Source organism: Chiloscyllium plagiosum, chromosome 32, assembly GCF_004010195.1.
Source record: "Chiloscyllium plagiosum isolate BGI_BamShark_2017 chromosome 32, ASM401019v2, whole genome shotgun sequence".
NCBI lineage: Eukaryota > Metazoa > Chordata > Chondrichthyes > Orectolobiformes > Hemiscylliidae > Chiloscyllium > Chiloscyllium plagiosum.
The window spans coordinates 5,316,742-5,335,689 of record NC_057741.1 but is presented as its reverse complement, the minus strand read 5'-3'; the positions used below and the strand labels follow the sequence as shown (position 1 = coordinate 5,335,689).

General features: G+C 38.5%; 1 protein-coding gene across 1 annotated transcript in view; it reads right to left on the bottom strand.

The window, feature by feature from the left end:
- Positions 1–16,414, bottom strand: part of fgf2 (fibroblast growth factor 2) — a 101,137-nt gene extending 84,723 nt beyond the window's left edge. Inside the window, exon 1 of the mRNA XM_043674065.1 lies at positions 15,661–16,414. Coding sequence (XP_043530000.1) covers positions 15,661–15,847 — 187 coding nt within the window. The 5' untranslated portion in view covers positions 15,848–16,414. The remainder of the gene's footprint in view (positions 1–15,660) is intronic.
- Between the last annotated feature and the right edge of the window lie 2,534 nt (positions 16,415–18,948).

Below are 18,948 nucleotides of genomic sequence, written 5' to 3'. Positions count from 1 at the left end.
CATTTGGAGGAAGCATATTCTTGATTGTCATAGATACTCACTCCATTTGGGTAGAGATCTCATCGTTATTCCTGAGAGTACAATTCAAAATCAATGTGAACTCTTCAGTTATTGTGGACTGCCATAATAACCTGAGTAATAACGGACCAGGTTTGGATATCAGGAGTTTGAGAATTTTATGGAAGCAAACAACATACAATCACATCACTCCTGCATCTTAACCATCCTTCCACCAAGTGATCTGCAGGGAACTTCGTACAGAAGATGAAACAAGAGGTGAGATCAGCAAAAGGGCATTTGTCTAAGCAAGAAAGTATCCAGGTGCTTTTTGCAGTCATACAGAAACACATGCTGTGACCACAGCATTTCTAAGCATTGGTCAGCAGCTACAAACTTATTTTGATCTTTTGAAACCTTTGAGAAGGACAAATAGTTAAACATCACCAGTAGAATCAAGTCAATAGATGGACAAGGCAAAAAATTTAAACTTTAGTACTGGACAACCTGTTCTAGCTCAGAATTATGTTCCTGGAGTTAATCATAGAATCCCTACAGTGTGGACACAGGCCATTTAGCCCAACAAGCTGCGAATTCTGAACTTGTTGGTACATCCACGCCAATGGTACCTTCCTATACACAGACACCAGGAATTCACCATAACTCTCCACAAAAACTAAGACCACTTCAAAAAATGTTAAAATGTGTAGTTACGGCATATCCATATTGTTTTGGAGCCGTGTAATCTCCAGGATTAAGCTAGGCTAACAAGACTGTCTAACTTCATACCCTGGTTAAGATTATATTTTGTTTATGGACGCTTCATTTAGGTTGTGGGGTGGGGAATGTCGGTGTGTGTCATGAATTTGATACATACTGTGTTCTCTGCTTGGCTTTCCGTACTTTTATGTGCTAAATCATTGTGGAATATAATCCACCTGTTTGTCCAATCTAGAAGTCTATATGTGTGCAATAAACTGAGTTGTACAATTCTGAATGTTATATGGGCAAGGCTGTCTGTTCAAGATATAACAATACTTTAGGGTTAACACTTTACTATTTTCGAGATATCACCTTCACACGAACATTTTGTTAAATTCTGTTCCTTCCTTGACTCAGTCTCTATATTTTTATCTACTACTACTCTGCTATGCAACCTATTTCTAAATTTAAAAAGCAGCAAAAAGATGTTTTCTATTCATAAGAACAGAAATTGCTGGGAAATCTCAGCAGGTCTGGCACCATCTGTGGAGAGAAATCGAAGAGTTAACATTTTGGATCCAGTGACCCTTCCTCTCTATTGATTCTGTGGATTTCTCTCCATATTGCTGCCAGAGAGAAATCTACAGAATCATTCTGAAGAAGGGTCACTGGATCCAAAATGTTAACTCTGAATTCTCTCCATAGATACTGCCAGGTCTGCTGAGATTTTTCAGCAATTTCTGTTTTAGATTTCCAGTATCAGCAGTTCTTTCGGTTTTTTGATGTTTTCTAATCAACCTTTCGAGATGTTATTATACACCTGTAAAGCAGGTAGGGCTTGAACCCAGGACTATTAGTCCAGCAGCAGAAATGTAAGCTTGCCTAAATCCTCCAATCAACCTGAACTGAAGTATTGCTCCAACTTATTAAAGATCGATCGGCCATATTCTGTTTCAATTTATTTGAACAACTCCCAAACTCAGTTTAAGTGGAGGCATTACTAATAGAACAGTTCCCTTTCCCCTGACCCATACTGCTGTCAGTATCTCAAGAAAATCAAAACTCCTGCTTCCCACAGCACTCCTTAAAACATACATTTAACCTTCTCATCTGCTCATATATGCCAATTTGTGCATGGTCAAACAGCAATCCAAAGATTATTACCTGTGAAGTCCTAGCTCCTCAAACCTTCAATATCTCATTGCTGGGGTTATCCATGTCATTGGCTCAATTTAAATTCACTAGTTTATGAAAATCGTAGTCTGTTCTGTTAGAATGCAGCAGTTGCATTCCCATGTGACCTGGTTAGAAAATTGCGCAGAAGTATTGGGGCCCATGGGAAAAACAGGGTTAGGGGCAGACCAAAAATATCAGTCAAAGTTGAAACAAAAAGTAGTAGTTAGCCGAACACAAATAATAGCACAGTCTAAGTAAATGTTAAAATCATATTTTAAATGGAAATAATACAATAAAAATTTAACACTTTAAAAGGGATTTGAGTTACAGTACTGTACTTAGACAGTGGCTGGGAGTCATCATCAGCATTACTTTCAGGAGCAATTCTGGATGCAGGATTAAGAAAGAAAGCATTTAGTCCAGAAGTAGGTGACTGTGGTTTACTGTCCTTAGGCTATTTCTAGGGGGTTGGCTTAAAAAAAGGCATCTAAATTTTGCTACTCTGCCATCTTTCTTCCTACATGAAGGAGCTGTTGATAGGATGCCAGGAAAAGACCTTAGGCCACGAACAGCTATCCTGCTGTATTCTGCATAGTAGTCACTGCATTCTAAGAGGTCCAACTGCTTCTCAACTTCCCTTAGGATAGAAGACAAAAGAGAAATGGAAAGTTTTCGTGTTACTGCATCCTAGACTTCTTCGTCATCACCTTGAGCTTCAATTTCCCCCTCAGCAACAAGTTGTAGAAGATCAGCTGTGAAGAGATTTTCACAATGGAATTCAAGCTTCTCCTCAACATCTTCAGTCTCCAATTCTTCAAATCTAAGTTGCTTTGCAACAGTAACACAATGTTCTTTGATTGACAAAAGTTCCTCTGATGGTTCAATGCCTTTAAAATCATGAAGAAAATCTGTGAGAAGCTTCCACCAAACTGCATGCAAGCAGTCCTTACTGATATCACCCTAGACCTCCATAAGCATATCAATATCATTCTTAATGTTGACGGTCTTCCAAAATTGATGAATACTGTCCTCATTATCCCCCTTAGTAGCTGCACTCAGCTTCCTGAATGTGCACTTTAAATAAGGTGCTGCTTTCTTCATCAATTTTTTCACCAAAGGAGGAAATGACAACGCACATTCCCAGTCTGCACTGGCAGCTTCGCCACATAACTTCACGTTATGAAAACCATAGTGGTTCTTAAATCCAGTAAACGAGCCATTACTAGCACTGAAGGCAGGCACATCTGCAGGACTTCCAGCTTTTTTCCTTAGGTCCTCACAATTTGATAAGGTTTTCTGTTTTATGGTGAGAAAGGTGATCCCAAATCACTTTTTCAATTAATCTTCTATCCACACACTTAGAAGTCGCTTCATCTCCTCAAGATCCTTTGTGCATGTTCTCTCAGAATAGCGTAATAGCCAAGAGGAGTTCACGTTTTAAAAAAAAAACTGTTCCTCAATTCACCAATCGCATTACAGTCAAATCGCGTTGATGAAATGCACGTTAAAGGAGAACGACCTACATTCTAAAGTCAACATGCCATATTTGTAATAGAAGACAATGTATGCCAAGAAAAAAAAACACAGACGTGTGCACAGATATATGGTTAACTAAATTGCTGGGTCAGGAAACTTCATTTTAGCCATAGAAACTCTAACTTAAGTGCAACAAATAAAAGCAAAGAAACAAATCCAGAACCCCATAATCTATTTGTCAGAAAAGGCATAGATTATATATATTTGGCAATCTGGTACAAACTTCAGTGAACGCAAGTCTACAAAACTACATACTTTATTCTACATTACCTGGCAACATTTCAGACTACAGCTTTGTACTTTTTTGCAAAACATTTAGATTTTTCTTTCCTTTGTTTAGTTTTTGTCACACACTACTCAGTGCTCAGAAAGTAACTAACCACATTTCAGGCTTGCAAAGGAATAATTGACCAAATGTGGTTGCTTTCCAATTCAACGCTAATTCCAACTGCAGCCCCTCATGAGAACCTTTAGTGGGCCTCCATCAAAGGTAACATATCAGTGCTCCAGAAAATGAACTGCAAGGAAAGCTGTGGCTGAAAAATCAAGCTGCAGGCCTGTTATTTTCATTTACTTTCCTACTCGTTTTCTTTAATTTGATTCTTGTAATGATAATTTTGCAAATCAATATACTTTGGGAAATTTGTGCAAGCTTATTGTGCAATGTTTAACAAACCTCAGGTCATTAAAAACAAGATAATATTGGAAGAGAAATAAAAATATACAAAACTTCTGCAGAAATTCAGCAAGTCTGGCAGTGTCTGTAGAGTTCTGAAAGCTCAAATTAGATTCAAAGCATTAACTGTTTGCTCCTCCAGATACTGCCAGACTATTTACAGAATCCCTCTAGTGTGGGAGCAGGCCCATCGAGTCCTCCAAAGATCATCCCACAGACTTTATCCATGTAACTCTGCATTTCCTGTGGCTAATCCACTTGGTCTGCACATCCCTGGACACTATGGGCAATTTAGCATGATATATCCACCTAAACTACATACCTTTGGACTGTGGAAAGAAAGCGGAGCACCCAAAGGAAATCAAAATTTCTCATCAGTCAATTTAAGTGTTACTGCATTAGTTCTCCCCAGGTATACATATTAACAAATCACACACTCCAACTCTATTACAATTCGAATGGCAAGAAACCCATTGACTCCTCAGGTATTTCACCGAATATTTATAACAATTTTATTGTAGCATGCAGATCTTCACACAACATACTCATTTAGTTGCCATCAAACCTCCTTACCTGCTCATTCATCTGAAGCTGATGCCGTTTAAATTCTTATATTTGATACATATTGAATGGTAGAGTAAGAGAACACCCTGCCTCATTTACAATTTCTTTTGGAAACACAAAGTGATGGTACATTTCCAATAAGCTTCATCAACATCTCATTGGAATTGCTGCAAGTTTCTGTTCTTATTAATGTTTTAACATGATTGCCTTTGTAGCAGGCATTACTGGAGAGTGTAAAGGAGGAAAGGAAAGTGGATAGATCAATGCAAAGGCTTTGAGTGGTATTCGATAATGAATCTTTAATAAGGTGCAAGAGGAAGAGTAAGGTTAGATGTTTGAAGAAAAAGGCTGAATATACAGAGGAAATTGCAGATTTGATATGAAGCCCATGCTATCACAATAATGGAGGATCGAGCAATGGAAGCTACAGGCAACTAATAAATCTTCAGTAAAGAACAAAGAAGGTATTGCTGAAAAGAAAACATTTTGTTACAGCTTTGCATTGAGCAATCAGAATATTTGCAAAAATACAGTTTTAAGGAAAAATGCATTTTTATACTGTATTAAAAAAATACTGATTGGCGCATTCTCCATGGCAACACCACAGTCAGTCAGAGAGGCAAACAAATCACCCAGTTCCCCCACGAAATTCAGTTCCAGGAGTTCAATTCTTTTTTTGATCTTTTAATTTAAGATCATGGACATAATATAATTATTCCACATTATTTCTCTTGATGTCATTAGTCTCCAGAAAGCTATTAATTTATGTCTTGAACCTCTTTGACAGCTCTCTGAGTTCTCTACCCTCACACTGAAGAGATTGTTCCTGATCTCAGTCTTTAACAACCTGCCCTTATTCCCAGATGGATGCCCCCTCGCTCCATAGTCACCAGCAAGGGGAAACATCCTATCTATATCCACCTCATCATACCTTGTAAGAATCTTGCAAATTTCAAAAGAAACTCTTACTCTTCAAAATTCAATCTCTCCTCAAAATAAAACAATCCTGCCATCCTAGGAATTAATGTGGGCATCTTTGCTTCTAGACTCAATATCAACACGCTGTTTGCCTTTTTTAAAAAACTGCACCTGCACACTAGGACCTCACAGACAAGGATACCAAGATCCCTTTGGATACTACACTTTCAATTTCTCACCATTTAAGAAATAATCTGCCTTTTATTTTCTTTACCAAACAAACATCTCCACACATGTTTACATTCAATGTTCAAGCCCATTTACTTAGCCTGTCCAAGACCACCATGTCTCCTTGTGCTCACATCCAAACTTGGAGTCATCAGTAAATTTGAAAATATTAGAATTAGTTCCCAATTCCAAATCATATCACAGACGTAACACACAAGATACAGACTGAGATAAGTTGTGGACCCACCACTGACTCTTGCTGGACCCCAAGAGTAACAGCCTGCCATCCCTCGACAGTTGTTTTGCCCAACTTGGACTTCTGTCTATTAAGCAACTTTCAATCCATACTGGTATATTCCATCACTCTCCCCACCAAATCCCACAAGTCTAATTTCATTTATTGAGCTCCTGTCAGGTACTTTATCAAGAGCATTTCGAAATTCCAAATATAACACATCCACTGGTTTTCCTTTGTCTATGCTACAAGCAACATTCTCAAAAAGTTGTCAAACATGATTTCCCTTTCATAAATCCATGTTAACTGTACCCAATTTTGTCATTTTATTTCCCCTAAATGTCAGTTATCAAATCTTTTCATAATAGATTCTGACATTTTCCCTACTATAAACCGAAAGCTAACAGGTCTGCAGTTCTCCACTAATTGTCTTCTAAAATAGTGGGGTTACGTTTGCTTTCTTCTAGTCAGCAGGAATTTTCACCGAATCCATAGAATTCGAAAAGGTAACCAACAATGCATCCACTATTGCCACTTCTTTCAATACTCTGATGAAGCTCAATTGGTCCAGATTTATCAATTCTCACTCCAGCTAATTTTTCAAGTATCGTCTCTTTAGTAAAATGAATTTGTTTTAGTTCTTCAACTGCACAAGATCCTAGGCTGCTGAGTATTTCTGGACAATTTTTCATATCTTCTGTTAAAACAGGTGCAACTCAACTGTTGCCTTTCCTACCATTTCCTTGTTCTTCACCACAAACTCTCCTTTCCCACCTGCAAATGGGCCCACATTTATCCTTTCATATATTGTAAAAGATGGACCACAAGAATATGTTCTCATTTGCTGGTCTTTATCAGTTTCTTGGCCCTCCTTTGTTGAGTCATAAATTGCCCAAATTCTCAGATTTACCACTTTTTCTGGCATTCATTTAAATCTAAAACAACCCTTTGCTTCCTTAACTAACCATAACCAATCAAGCTTTCCCTTTGGCTGTTTGTGCCCTAGAGAAATTCATATATATTTGAAACCCTGCAGAATTTATTTACAAAATGTTTTAGTATATAGTCCTAATCCATCCTGGCCAGCTTACTCCTCATACCCTGTCTTCTTTGCTCAAATTGAAGATCCTAGTTTCAGAATGAACAATGTCACATTCAAACATCACGTAAAATTCTATCACTGTATGGTCATATCTCCCAAAGACTCCATAACAGTAAGGTTATTAATTTGCCCTTTCCTATTACACAACAGAAAGTCCAAAGTAGTCCAACTCCAAGTTAGCTCCTCAACACATTATTCCAGAAACTCAACTTGCCCACACTCTGGGAATTAAAGCTCCACAACATCGGGTTAAGCAGCAGTACTAATCTGTGTGCAAACTCAAGTTGCCTATTATTAATGTTTTACCCATAAAATCATGCACTAATTATTTCCTAATTCATAACATGTCTGATTAGTAATATAGTTTGATGTTCTATAAAGTCCCAATGTTTGCTTCTCCTTGCTGGTACTGAGTTCCACTATCAAGGATCCTGTCCTACTAATTTGCTGATGTTATCCCTTGTTAAGAGTGCTACTCAATACAGTATCCTCTTCTTTTTCTTCTAGCCGTCCTAAAATGTTCATGATATTCAGTACCCAATTTAAGTTACCTTGTAGTCACGTGTCTAATGATAATTAAATGAACATGCATTAAAATAAAACTTCTGAAATCCAGTCTTCAACATTATCTATTTTAAAATGTTAATTCTAAAAATAAATAACTTTCTCAACTGAGATCATAATGTTGCTTCTTAAACTTCTATTTGTCTTTCCCACATTTCTATATTCAAATCTCCAATCAGGAATCCACCCTCAGTACTGAAACAGTCCTCAAAAAGTCACAAATAAATCATGTGCAATTTTAATCATGGTGCATTATCCTTCTTCAATCACTCTGCTGTCTTTGATAATAGTCAACCATACCATCCTCCTCCAATACTTGTCGGTTAAACTGCTCAACTGGACTGCCTTGCATAATTACACTCATACCAAATTGACGACAATCAGATTATCTCCAGCAATGGCTTTTCATCCCTGCTCCACAGCATTGCCCCGGAGTCCCCCATGGATCCCTCGCTGGCTGCTGCTTCCTCTATGTTATCCCTGACAGGATCATCTACAGACAATAAGAGGTCAGCTTCCATATGTATGTTGACAGCATCCAACTCCATCTCTCCACCACTTTTCTTATCCATATTATTGCCTGTGTTGCCACACTGTTATGATGAGCCAAAATCTCCCTTAATTAAAAACCAAAGCCATCACATTCAGACATTCACAAACACAGTACCCTTGACACCAATTCTCTCTCTCACTATTATTTCAGCCTGACTGAGATGTTCACAATTGCAGCATTGCATTCACTCTGGACATAAGCTTCAAACTACACATCCAATTCACGATAACAATTGCCTAGTTCCATCTCTAACATTGTACCTCACCCTATTTGTTGCTGAAATTGGCATCCTCTGGTTTATGACCTGTGGGCTGACTGTTTTAATGCTCCCTTTCACAACCTCCCATATTACAGCCCATGTTAAAATAATCAATTTGAATTTGCATTGGTGTATCTAACAAAGAAAATCATTCCATGGTGTTTCACAGGAGCATTATGTGCCAAGCATTTGACACCAAATCAGGAAGTATTTGGTAAGACAATGAAAACTTGGTCAAACACTTAGGTTTGAAAAGGGAATCCTTAAAAATGCAAGGAAGACAGGAGGAGAGGTTCATGGAGAACTCCAGAATTTAAGACCTAAGCAGATGAAACACAGCTACAACTGGTTACAACTTTTAAATACAGCATACTCAATAGAAATGATCCCTCTAAAGCAACATTGTAATGCAGCTAGGAAGCTCCACTCTCGACAACTGCCATTCTGACATATGGCTTCCATGTCCATCGGCTACAGTTGAACACAGACCTCAGGGGTCCTTACAGCAGCAAAAGAAAAATGAGAGAGACAGAGAGAGAGAGAGAGAGACAGAGGTCTAGAAGAATTTTAAATTGATTCGTGGTGAAGCACTGCCTGAAATCAGCAAACATAAGGGTAATGGATGAATGGAACTTGTGCAAATCAGAACACTTTAGAGTTTTAGAGGACCATAATTCTGTGGCAAGCGGACCATAGAAGACTGCCCAAGAATGCAGTCATATCTAAAAGGATTTTGACATCAAACAAGCTGGGATAAGCAAGGAAACATCAGATAGTGTAGAGGTGAGACATACATTTGACAATGGTGCAGAAACAGCATAAAGAGGTACACAATCCTTTATCCGAAATCCGAAAAGCTCCAAAATCCAAAGTTTTCTTTGTGAAGTTTCTTTCTCTGTAACAAGGTTGTTTGGCGTGCAAACAGTTAATCCAACTCCACACCCACTTGACCACATCACTCAGATGTGACATGGTGGCGTTGCCCAGCACTGGCAGATGACAGTTCTGTCTCAGGGCTTGTACTACTCAGAGGTGAGTCTGCTGTTCGGTAAGAGTTTTGTAATTTCACTGTTAAACTGTCACTTATTTCAAAATCCAAAAAATTCCAAATTCCAAAAACCAGCTGGCCCCGAGGGTTTTGGATAAAGGATTGTGTACCAGTACAAGCCAACTATGACACAATGGTGGTGTACAGCCTAGTTTAGCTTCAGACAACTGGCAGATGGAGAAGATACCGAAGGCATGGTATTTACTCTGAAGACAGAGGACAATGTTGCTGGAAAAAAAATATTGGTTGCCAGTATCCCAAAGCCTTCAATTCAAATTCTCATCCAAATGAGCAAGTCTCTTTTTGGGCTTGCATGCTTCCCTGTATTTTTTTTTAAAACATTCAGCAATCTCCTAACCACCATTATATTTGATACATGCCTTCCCCTTTCAGTCCAAGCAAATCTCTGGAATTCCATCCCCAAGTGTTTCATCCTCTCTTCCTTTATGGCCTTCCTTAAAGCTCACCACTTTTGGACTAGCAGAACCTAAAGAGAAGCTAGATATAGTCAATGGCATAGCAATGGGTTTTCTGTTTGCTTTGTGCATATGATATTTTAGTGGGTTATCAGGAAGGGAAAACACTAAGGATGTAGGCAGCTAAAAGTCACTGTTGCAAAGTTATTCTGAAGCAAAGTCAAAAGAATGTATCAATAAGGCAGAGAGAAAAAGATCCTGGTTTCAGGTCACATAAGGCAAAGGTCATTTCTGAAAATCAGACTACATGCCCAAGAGTAAGTGGTTAGAAAAAAAGAGCTTTAACAGTTTAATATTCCATGATACTTATGACATGCTTGCAACTTTCTTTTACCATATCAATCTAGATTCTCCTGCCTCTCTCTCTTGCAATTCGTTAGGGGTTAGTACCTGTTCTCGGTCAATGGGAGCAGAGATCACCTGGACCATCTGGGTAGTAACACTACCACAGTCCACAAGCTATGGATCTACAGAGCATCACTCTCAATGATTAAAAGAGATTCCCAATTCCATGAATAGTGTTAAGGATTAATATCTGTTGTGAAATATGGGAGAAGAGAGAGAGAAGAGGCCTTCAGGTCAGTGCATAGGAGTATTTCCAACAGTTTAGTTTTTGCTATGCATTCTTATTACTCGACAATAAGTTTTAGCTCTGAACTAACATAATAAAATCAGTATTGTATATAGATATCAACCACCATATTTTATGCAACTTTCCTCAACTTGTTTGCATGATAGAGCTGTGGTGTGCTAGCAAAGCAGTTGTACAGCAATGGAACAAATACCAATAATCCATTCCACAACAAATTGGTAAACTGATGCACCAACGTAAAGTAATAGAATCTGAAAACATCTGGGTGAAATCACACTCAGTAATATTCTATCATATTACAAATTATATCACTGCAAACCAATCAGAATGAAGAAATTATAAAGTACTCAATGATTGCCAGTAGCCTGCAGTCTTATATAACCACAAACTGTATATTTTATTGGCAACTCTTATGTGGAAAAATCTACCCAGGTTGAGGGAGAAGGTTTCAATCTGAACTCCTATTCAAACTGGAGTTTAAAAAAAAACACACAATGTTGCTCCTTGAAAAGGCTCCCAAACAAGTGTTAATGAATTATATCTTAACATAAAGGTTTCATATATAGACATTTAATCCCATTAGATACATTATAAAAATTGTGCTCGCAATAGCTCTATATTACTGCAGTTACAACAAGGAGCAGAGAAAACACCAAAAGGAAAATTCAGAAAAATGTTTCCTACGGCTTTCCACAAAGAAAACCTTAACTGTGCTTTTTTAATTTTAATTGCTGGACAAAGTTCACCTAGAATGTTCAACATGTTAAAAACTCATCCAACATTTACATTTTTGCTTTTGCCTCAACTCAGCTTAAGAGTCCATTTATTCACATTCGAGACCCTTAGGTCCATAAAGTTGTACCAGAGAAACTATCAAAACAAATCCCTCCCTTCCCCTCATATGTTTCATTTTTTTTGAAAAATAAAGTAGCACTGTATGCAGCATTATTTGAAGAACTGAATAACATCAAAAAAAATCCTTTTCCCCCAATGTCAAATGGAAATTTTCTATATACACATACACAGACAGTACTTCAGTACAGTTTTTAAGTAATTAAATGCTCTGTCTCGGTGATACTGTTCTCAAGTAGTTTTGTAACAGCAGCATGCAGCTTTTCAAAATGTTTCCAACTGACCTATTACGCCATAAATGAGACAGCGATTTATCCATTACTGTAAAACAATACGTCATGATCTGCTTGTTTTTGTTTCAAGGCTATTAATAAATTTGTCTCATTTGTCACTGCGGAGTTAGCTCAAATAATACAAAGCTTGTTAAGCAATTTGGCATTAACTAAAATCATGCAAGTTGCCATATAAATGTTTCCCCCTTAAATTTTATACATAATAAAATTATGAAATACAAATGTTTTTACTTCCCTTCTACCCCGATTTTGTAGCTCTTATTAAAACTCCCTAGATATAACACTTCAGTGAAAGGGTTTACCCTACTTTTGAGTTTTCACAGGGAGCAACTCAAATAACATCCTCTAACACCAGCTCCACCAAGACCCTGAAAAGATAAGGAGTTGAGTGTCGCAAATACTATGATTATTTACCAAGTGGCCTAACATGCAAAATATTTAAAAAACTTTAATATTTTCCCAATGCTTGTACCATTTGTAAACTTTTCTGTCTGATTCCTCACAATATGGATGAAACAATACATTACTTGAGATTTCAACATGACCATTTATAAGTAACTCTAAACATTTGAAAGCTTACAAATGCCCAAAATTAAATCTACTTTTTAATATGTGACACAATATGTAGTTCTTTCACTCAGGTATAAATTCTCAGTGCTGTCTTAAAAAGAAAATCACAACAACCAGTAAAAAGTGCTCATCTGGGCCATTGTATATAATAACTGGTGGTTCAAAAAAAATCTATGAATGCAGCCCTTTGCTATAGATTTGCTGCAAAATTGGATTTGCAAATATAATTATGATGCACCAATTGTTTTACCCATTTAGAAAAAAGTATTCACATGATAAAACTTCTGTGAACTTAAAGAAATCAATTTCCTACCACTCAAATTATTTTCAAAGATATGCGACCTCTGAAAAATACTGCAGCATTACCACATGTAAAAAAAGTGAGGTATTTTAAAATTATTCCATTCTTGACAGAGCAATTTTCTTTTAGCTTAATATTCATTTAGGATATGGATAAACCTAAGTTTTTGATACTGATTATACTTTACAAAACTTTAAATGTTTAACTATTTTGATTCTGATACAACTAGGAATAGCACTGAAAGTTGGATCCTACCCCTTGCTCTTTGTTAAATTTATTATTAAATGCAACATGATAGCATAATTAAGTTAGGAATTAAATTAATGTTATATAGCTGCTTAAATTCCAGTGACAACACTTCTTTCTTAGACATTGCCATATGTTCTCAATTTAACAATCATCTCCATGAAACAAAATGCAGGTCAGGAGATGGCGTCATTGCATGTGGTGCTGTGCAAGTGGTATGCCCGTCCTAAATGTGGTTGATATATTTCTGTTCATTTGGTTTGCGGTTGCTACAATATATAATGTAATAATGTTGGCAGGTTGTTGACTAAAACCTTACATACTCTATTTTCAAAGCTAACCCTGCAAAATTAAACAATGTTATATCTAGACTGGATGCCTTTCATGAATTTGAATTCGTATGATAAGTGGAATGACAAAAGGTTTAGTCACTTATACTGGTAAGCCAAACCAAGAGACTGCTCAAGTACAAATCATATATGACCCCAGTAAAACCAAAAATTTTCATAGTTTTATGTGAAGGCCATAACATGTTAGCCAGCTATCAGCTTTCAAAACACAAAGGAAGTCCAAAATTTAATTTGTGAATTTCACTGCACAATTTTCTTCAAAAATTTTCCTTTCACAAGTTGTGCTAACAGATCTTACAAATCAGCATAGCTTTGGTGTTGACTTGTGTTAGGGCTCTTCTAGTGTCTGGGTAGTGTCCATACTACTAAGCCAGGAGAACTGGAGATTCAAGTTCAACCTGCAGAAGACTTGCGTAACAATATCTCTGAACAGACTGATTAAAAATATCAATAGATTTGTGTTACCTGAAATCGCTGATGTCATTTTTACCAGGTTCTTAATATCCGTAGGAAAACTCATTTGGCCATTGCTTAGAATGCTGACACTGATGCCTACCACAGCTCAATAACTGAAAGTTACAACGTGCCTACCCTGCAGTTTAATGATACTAGAGTTAAGTCTCGACGAGGACTGATTAGAACGTTTTCCCGATTTATGCACACAAAACAAACGCCATTAAGCATGTCAAAATGTTTAATGTACTGCATGTCGTTGTAGAGAAAACAGATGTTGCTACCCACTTTGACATGAAACTTCGTCGAGTTTTCCGACAATAATAGAACCCATTTTTCATTCGTTTTCGAGAATAATACGCAAAGCACGAGATACATAGTGCTACAGAGTGAACTGCTGCCCATCTCTCAGTGCCTACCTCTAAAACTGAACAGACGGGTGAGCAAAGAAACGGACAGTTAAAAAAAAAACGTGGAAGTCTGTGCAACATTAGGAAACTCGGTCAATGTCATAATACTTCCGCCACTAAATGATGCAAACTTATTGCAATGTGAGCTCTACTGGAGAAAGACAAACATCTGACAACTGAAGGAAGCAATTCATTTCAATTACGCACAAACATCTTGTAACAATAGAGGAAACCGGAAAAATACAGAAACCAATGACCAAAACCTAAACCTAAACTATCAAATTTGGATTGCCCTCCCCCATGAGCTAAGCAGTGTATGCGTGTAATATGGTTCAATCTAGGTACACGTATTTTGTTTTAGCTAATGTTTCTGATACGCATTTCATAAATCAACATCCAAACTGGGAATTACCTAATTTATGATCGCAATTGCTTCAGCCGAGATGAACAAAGTGGGAGCAACAGACTTTGGTTTAATATTTAAGCGTTTGACCTACTGACGAATTAAATCACATTCCCGTCGCTCCCACTAATAACAACTAAACTTGTATTTTTCTTAATGCTGAAAAACTACAATTCAATGGTATTCTGTTCATTTCCTTCCCGGCCGATAACATTTACAGAATCTATTAAGCAAGATGAATGAGGGTTGTGCTGCAAAATTAGACAAAATAATAATTGTATATCAGAATGCAAGGATGTAAGCATATTTTAAAAAATCATTATTACTGAGATGATTTGGAAGTGCTGGTGCTGGACTGTATGTAATTATTACTAAGATAATAATGGGGATCTGGAGTGATGAGAGTGGGATACTTTGTGCTCTACTGTTACAGTTTAACTGTTAATATGAACGCGATACCTGTTAACGTTCATTTTTGATTCACAGAAAATTTAATACCATCTCTTGCTGGCAATGAAGTTGTAATGGAAGGGTGGGGAGCGTGAACACAGCGGGTAATTATATTATTTTCCTTGTATCTATCTTGCAACTAATCCCAAATACTTTTCAGCGGACGATGACTGACGAGTTTTGTTTGACAAACTTTAAAATGAAGTACAAAAAGATCGCTACCTGATAAAAGGTCGACAGCAGACAAGTCAAAAGGTCTACATGATGTTAGAGTTGACGCGGCAAAGTGGAGAAATTTGTCTCCACAACACGGTCAAGCAGCCGCAAGGTTTTGATGAATATCCTCCAAAGATGGAGCAGATACTGGGGTGTCAAGGTAGATAAAGATGTACAGTTCCTTGTGTTAGGTAAATCAAATCTATAAATATAAACGATTTGTGAAATTGGTGTTCAGGACGAGATTCGAAATTATGAATTACAACACAGGGCCGGATGGAAACGGTGAAACTGAAGTTAATAATTATGTAGCAATCACTGCTAGACTGAGATTTCGAAGTGAAGAACATGAATGGAAATGGAATGTGCATCTCCTAATGGCTTGGTTTAAAAAAAAGTAAGAAAATTAAGCCTCAGGTAGAAGATGTCAAGGAATACACACCAAAGATGACTTATCAGTAAAACGTTAATGGAAACATGCAACACTCACTGTTTCCATCATTCTTCTCACGGGTTCCGTCCACCCTGCCATCCGGCAAGATCCTCAGGAAGTAGCCCCCGTTTTTACAGTAAAGTCTTTTGGGCTCCTTGAAGGATCCGGGCGGGAAGGGGCTGCTGCCGGCATCAGAGAGTGTGGGCAGGGTGCTGACCCCTCCTGTTCCAGCCGCCGCCGCCATGTCACAGGCCGCCTCAGACTCTCGCTGCCCCCTTGCCCCGGGCTGGGCGTCTCTGACTCGCCCACCTCCCCTGGCTTGTCTCTCCGAGACTGTCCTCCGCCCCCTCCCCACCCCGCTCTCCTTTATATCTAAAGGGGAACAGGCGACTCCTTCGTCCACTCACTCCTTCATGGAAAGCGCGAAGGAGTTGGTTGATTCTTTTTTTTGTAAATTCACTTTTTTCCCTCGAACTTAAGAACAAGAAAATGTTGTTTTCCTGCTTGTTCTCACTCTCTTAAAAGTATTCAGACGACACAGAGATTGACGAGAAACTTTATGATAAGGAACAACGGTTCATTCCATCACTTCGCAGTTGCTTATTCGTCATGATTCCCGGTATTTGGCGGAGCACGCACATACACACACAGCGCTCTGTACGTGTGTTGCTGTAAAAAGTGGGAACGCCACTGGCTGGCAATGTTTCACTTTCTGACCCAGTCCTGATGCTAAAACCACACACCCCTCCCGAAGTGCGCAGCCTGCCGGCCACATGAGCGCACGCGTGTGTCTGACATCCAACTTGTTCTGCTTCTTGAAGTCAGGGTGGGATTGGGACAAGATACAAGGTGCTTTTAAAGGGACAATGCCACACACATATGGGCTTCTCGGAGTGTTAGTTCGTGATGAATTCATCCTGATGAAGGGCTTTTGCCCGAAACGTCGTCTCTCCTGCTCCTCGGATGCTGCCTGACCTGCTGTGCTTTTCCAGGACCACACTCTCGACCTTTTCTCACTCGACAACTGGAGAATAACCAAAGGCGACTTTAATTATTTCTCAGTGGTAGCTGAGCTTGAAAGTTATTTTGAAACAAATTCAACATTTATAAAATAAATATACAATTGACTCAGCAAATAACACCATCTTTCTACAGTACAACACTGACAATAGTGCACATGTATAACATGGCTGGGGAATTGGTTGAGTGGTAGGTGACAGAATGTAAGGATAATGAGTAAATACACAAATTGACAGGTTGTGACCAGTCGTGTCCCACAAGGATCTGTGTTAAGGTCTCAATTATTCACTATTTATTAATGACTTGTGGCTCAGTGGCTAGCACTGTGTCTCAGTACTACACAACTGGGCTCAATTCCAGTCTTAGGCAAACGTCTAGGAGAAAGTGAGGCCTGCAGATGCTGGAGATTAAAGTCGAGAGTGTGATGCTGGAAAAGCACAGCAGGTCAGGCAGCATCTGAGGAGCAGGAGAATTGACGTTTCTGGCATAAGCCTTTCATCAGGAATCAACACTGGGATAGCAAGCCAAATGAACTCAGTCTCACTATCCCACAAGCCTCATTCCTGATGAAGGGTTTATGCCCGAAACATCAATTGTCCTGCTCCTCGGATTCTGCCTGACCTGCTGTGATCTTCCGGCACACACTCTCAACCCTTAGACAAATGTCTGTGTAGAGTCCACATGTTTTCCCTGTGTCTGCCTGGGTTTCTTCTGGGTGTTCTAGTTTCCTCCCACAGTCCAAAGGTGTGGACTGGCCATGCTAAATTACCCATAGTGTCCAGGGATGTACAGGCTAGGTGGGTTGGCATGAGAAATGCAGGGTTTCAGGAATGGGATGGGTCTGGTTGGATGCTCTTTGGAGACCACTGTGGACTCTATGAGTCAAATGGCTTGTTTCCACACTGTCGGAATTCTATGATGACATTTCTGTGACTTGGATAATGATATGGAAAGTCATATCTAAATTTGTTGATGATATAAGTCAGGCAGCATTGTAGACAATGTAGATGATAGCATAAAATTACAAAAAGATATTGATAGACTAGGTGAATGGGTAGATTCACAGTGGCAGATGGAGTTAATGTAAGCAAGTGTGAGGTTATCCATTTTGGACTGAAAGGAGATAGATCAGGGCACTTCCTAGTTGGTATGAAGTTAAATATATGGATGTCCAAAGACACTTGGGGTTCAGATGCAGAGATCTTTAAAATGCCATGAAAATAATCAAGTAGGTTAATGAATTACTGGCATTTATAACTAGAAGACTGGACCACAAGGATGGAGAAGTTATTCTGCAGCTATGCAAAACCCTGGTTAGATCCTACTTGAAGTACCATGCATAGAGCTGGGCACCACACCTTGAGGAGGATATATTGGCTTTGGAGAGAGCACAACATAGGTTTTACAAGAATGATACCAAGGCTTAAGGAGAAGTTATGAGGAGAAATTATACAAATTAGGCATATTTTCTATAGAATTTAGAAGGGTGATCTGATCAAAGTCATCAAGACATTAATGGGAAACACAGAGTAGATAAAGATATACTATTTCTACTGGTTGGAGATTCTAGAGTAGGAGACATAGTCTGAGGATGAAGGCCAGACCATTTAGAAGAGATATTTAGAACCAATTGATGGTAGATATTTGGAACTCTCTTTCACAAAAAGCAGTTGATTCTATATCAGTTTTTAATTTTAAATCTGAGATACTGTTTTTATTAAGCAAAGGTCTCAATTGTTATGGACTAAAGACAGGTAAATGGAGTTACGCCACTGATCAGCCTGATCTCATTAAATGGCAGAACAGACTGAAGGACAGAATGGCCTTCTCCTGTTCCTATGTTCGTATGTAAAACACATTGAGGTATAAAACATCTCTAGTCTTTCATTCCCCTTTCCACATGTTTTATATCAAGTAAATTAACAGCCACCACCAAATCCTCACTTCCAGGGGTACATCTGTGGAAAAACTATTATTTTGTTTATACCATATATGGAACAGAGAATACATGTGCCAAATTTTCATTCATACTATAGATACAGAGTTTGGTTGTCAGAGTTCACATTTGAAATAGGCTATAGTTTACGAGGAGAGTGTGGATGAGTTCACAGTTAAGTGACTCACAGTTTTGCCCAAACATGTCCCTATGGCGGTAGGTAGACATTGGTTAATTTCCTGCTTCGAGATGCCATACTACATACTGACATTGGAGAAAGTGAGAACTGCAGATGCTGGAGATCAGAGTCAAAAGGTGTGGCCCCGGGAAAGCACAGCAGGTCATGCAACACCCCAGGAGCAGAAGAGTCGATGTTTTGGACATATGCC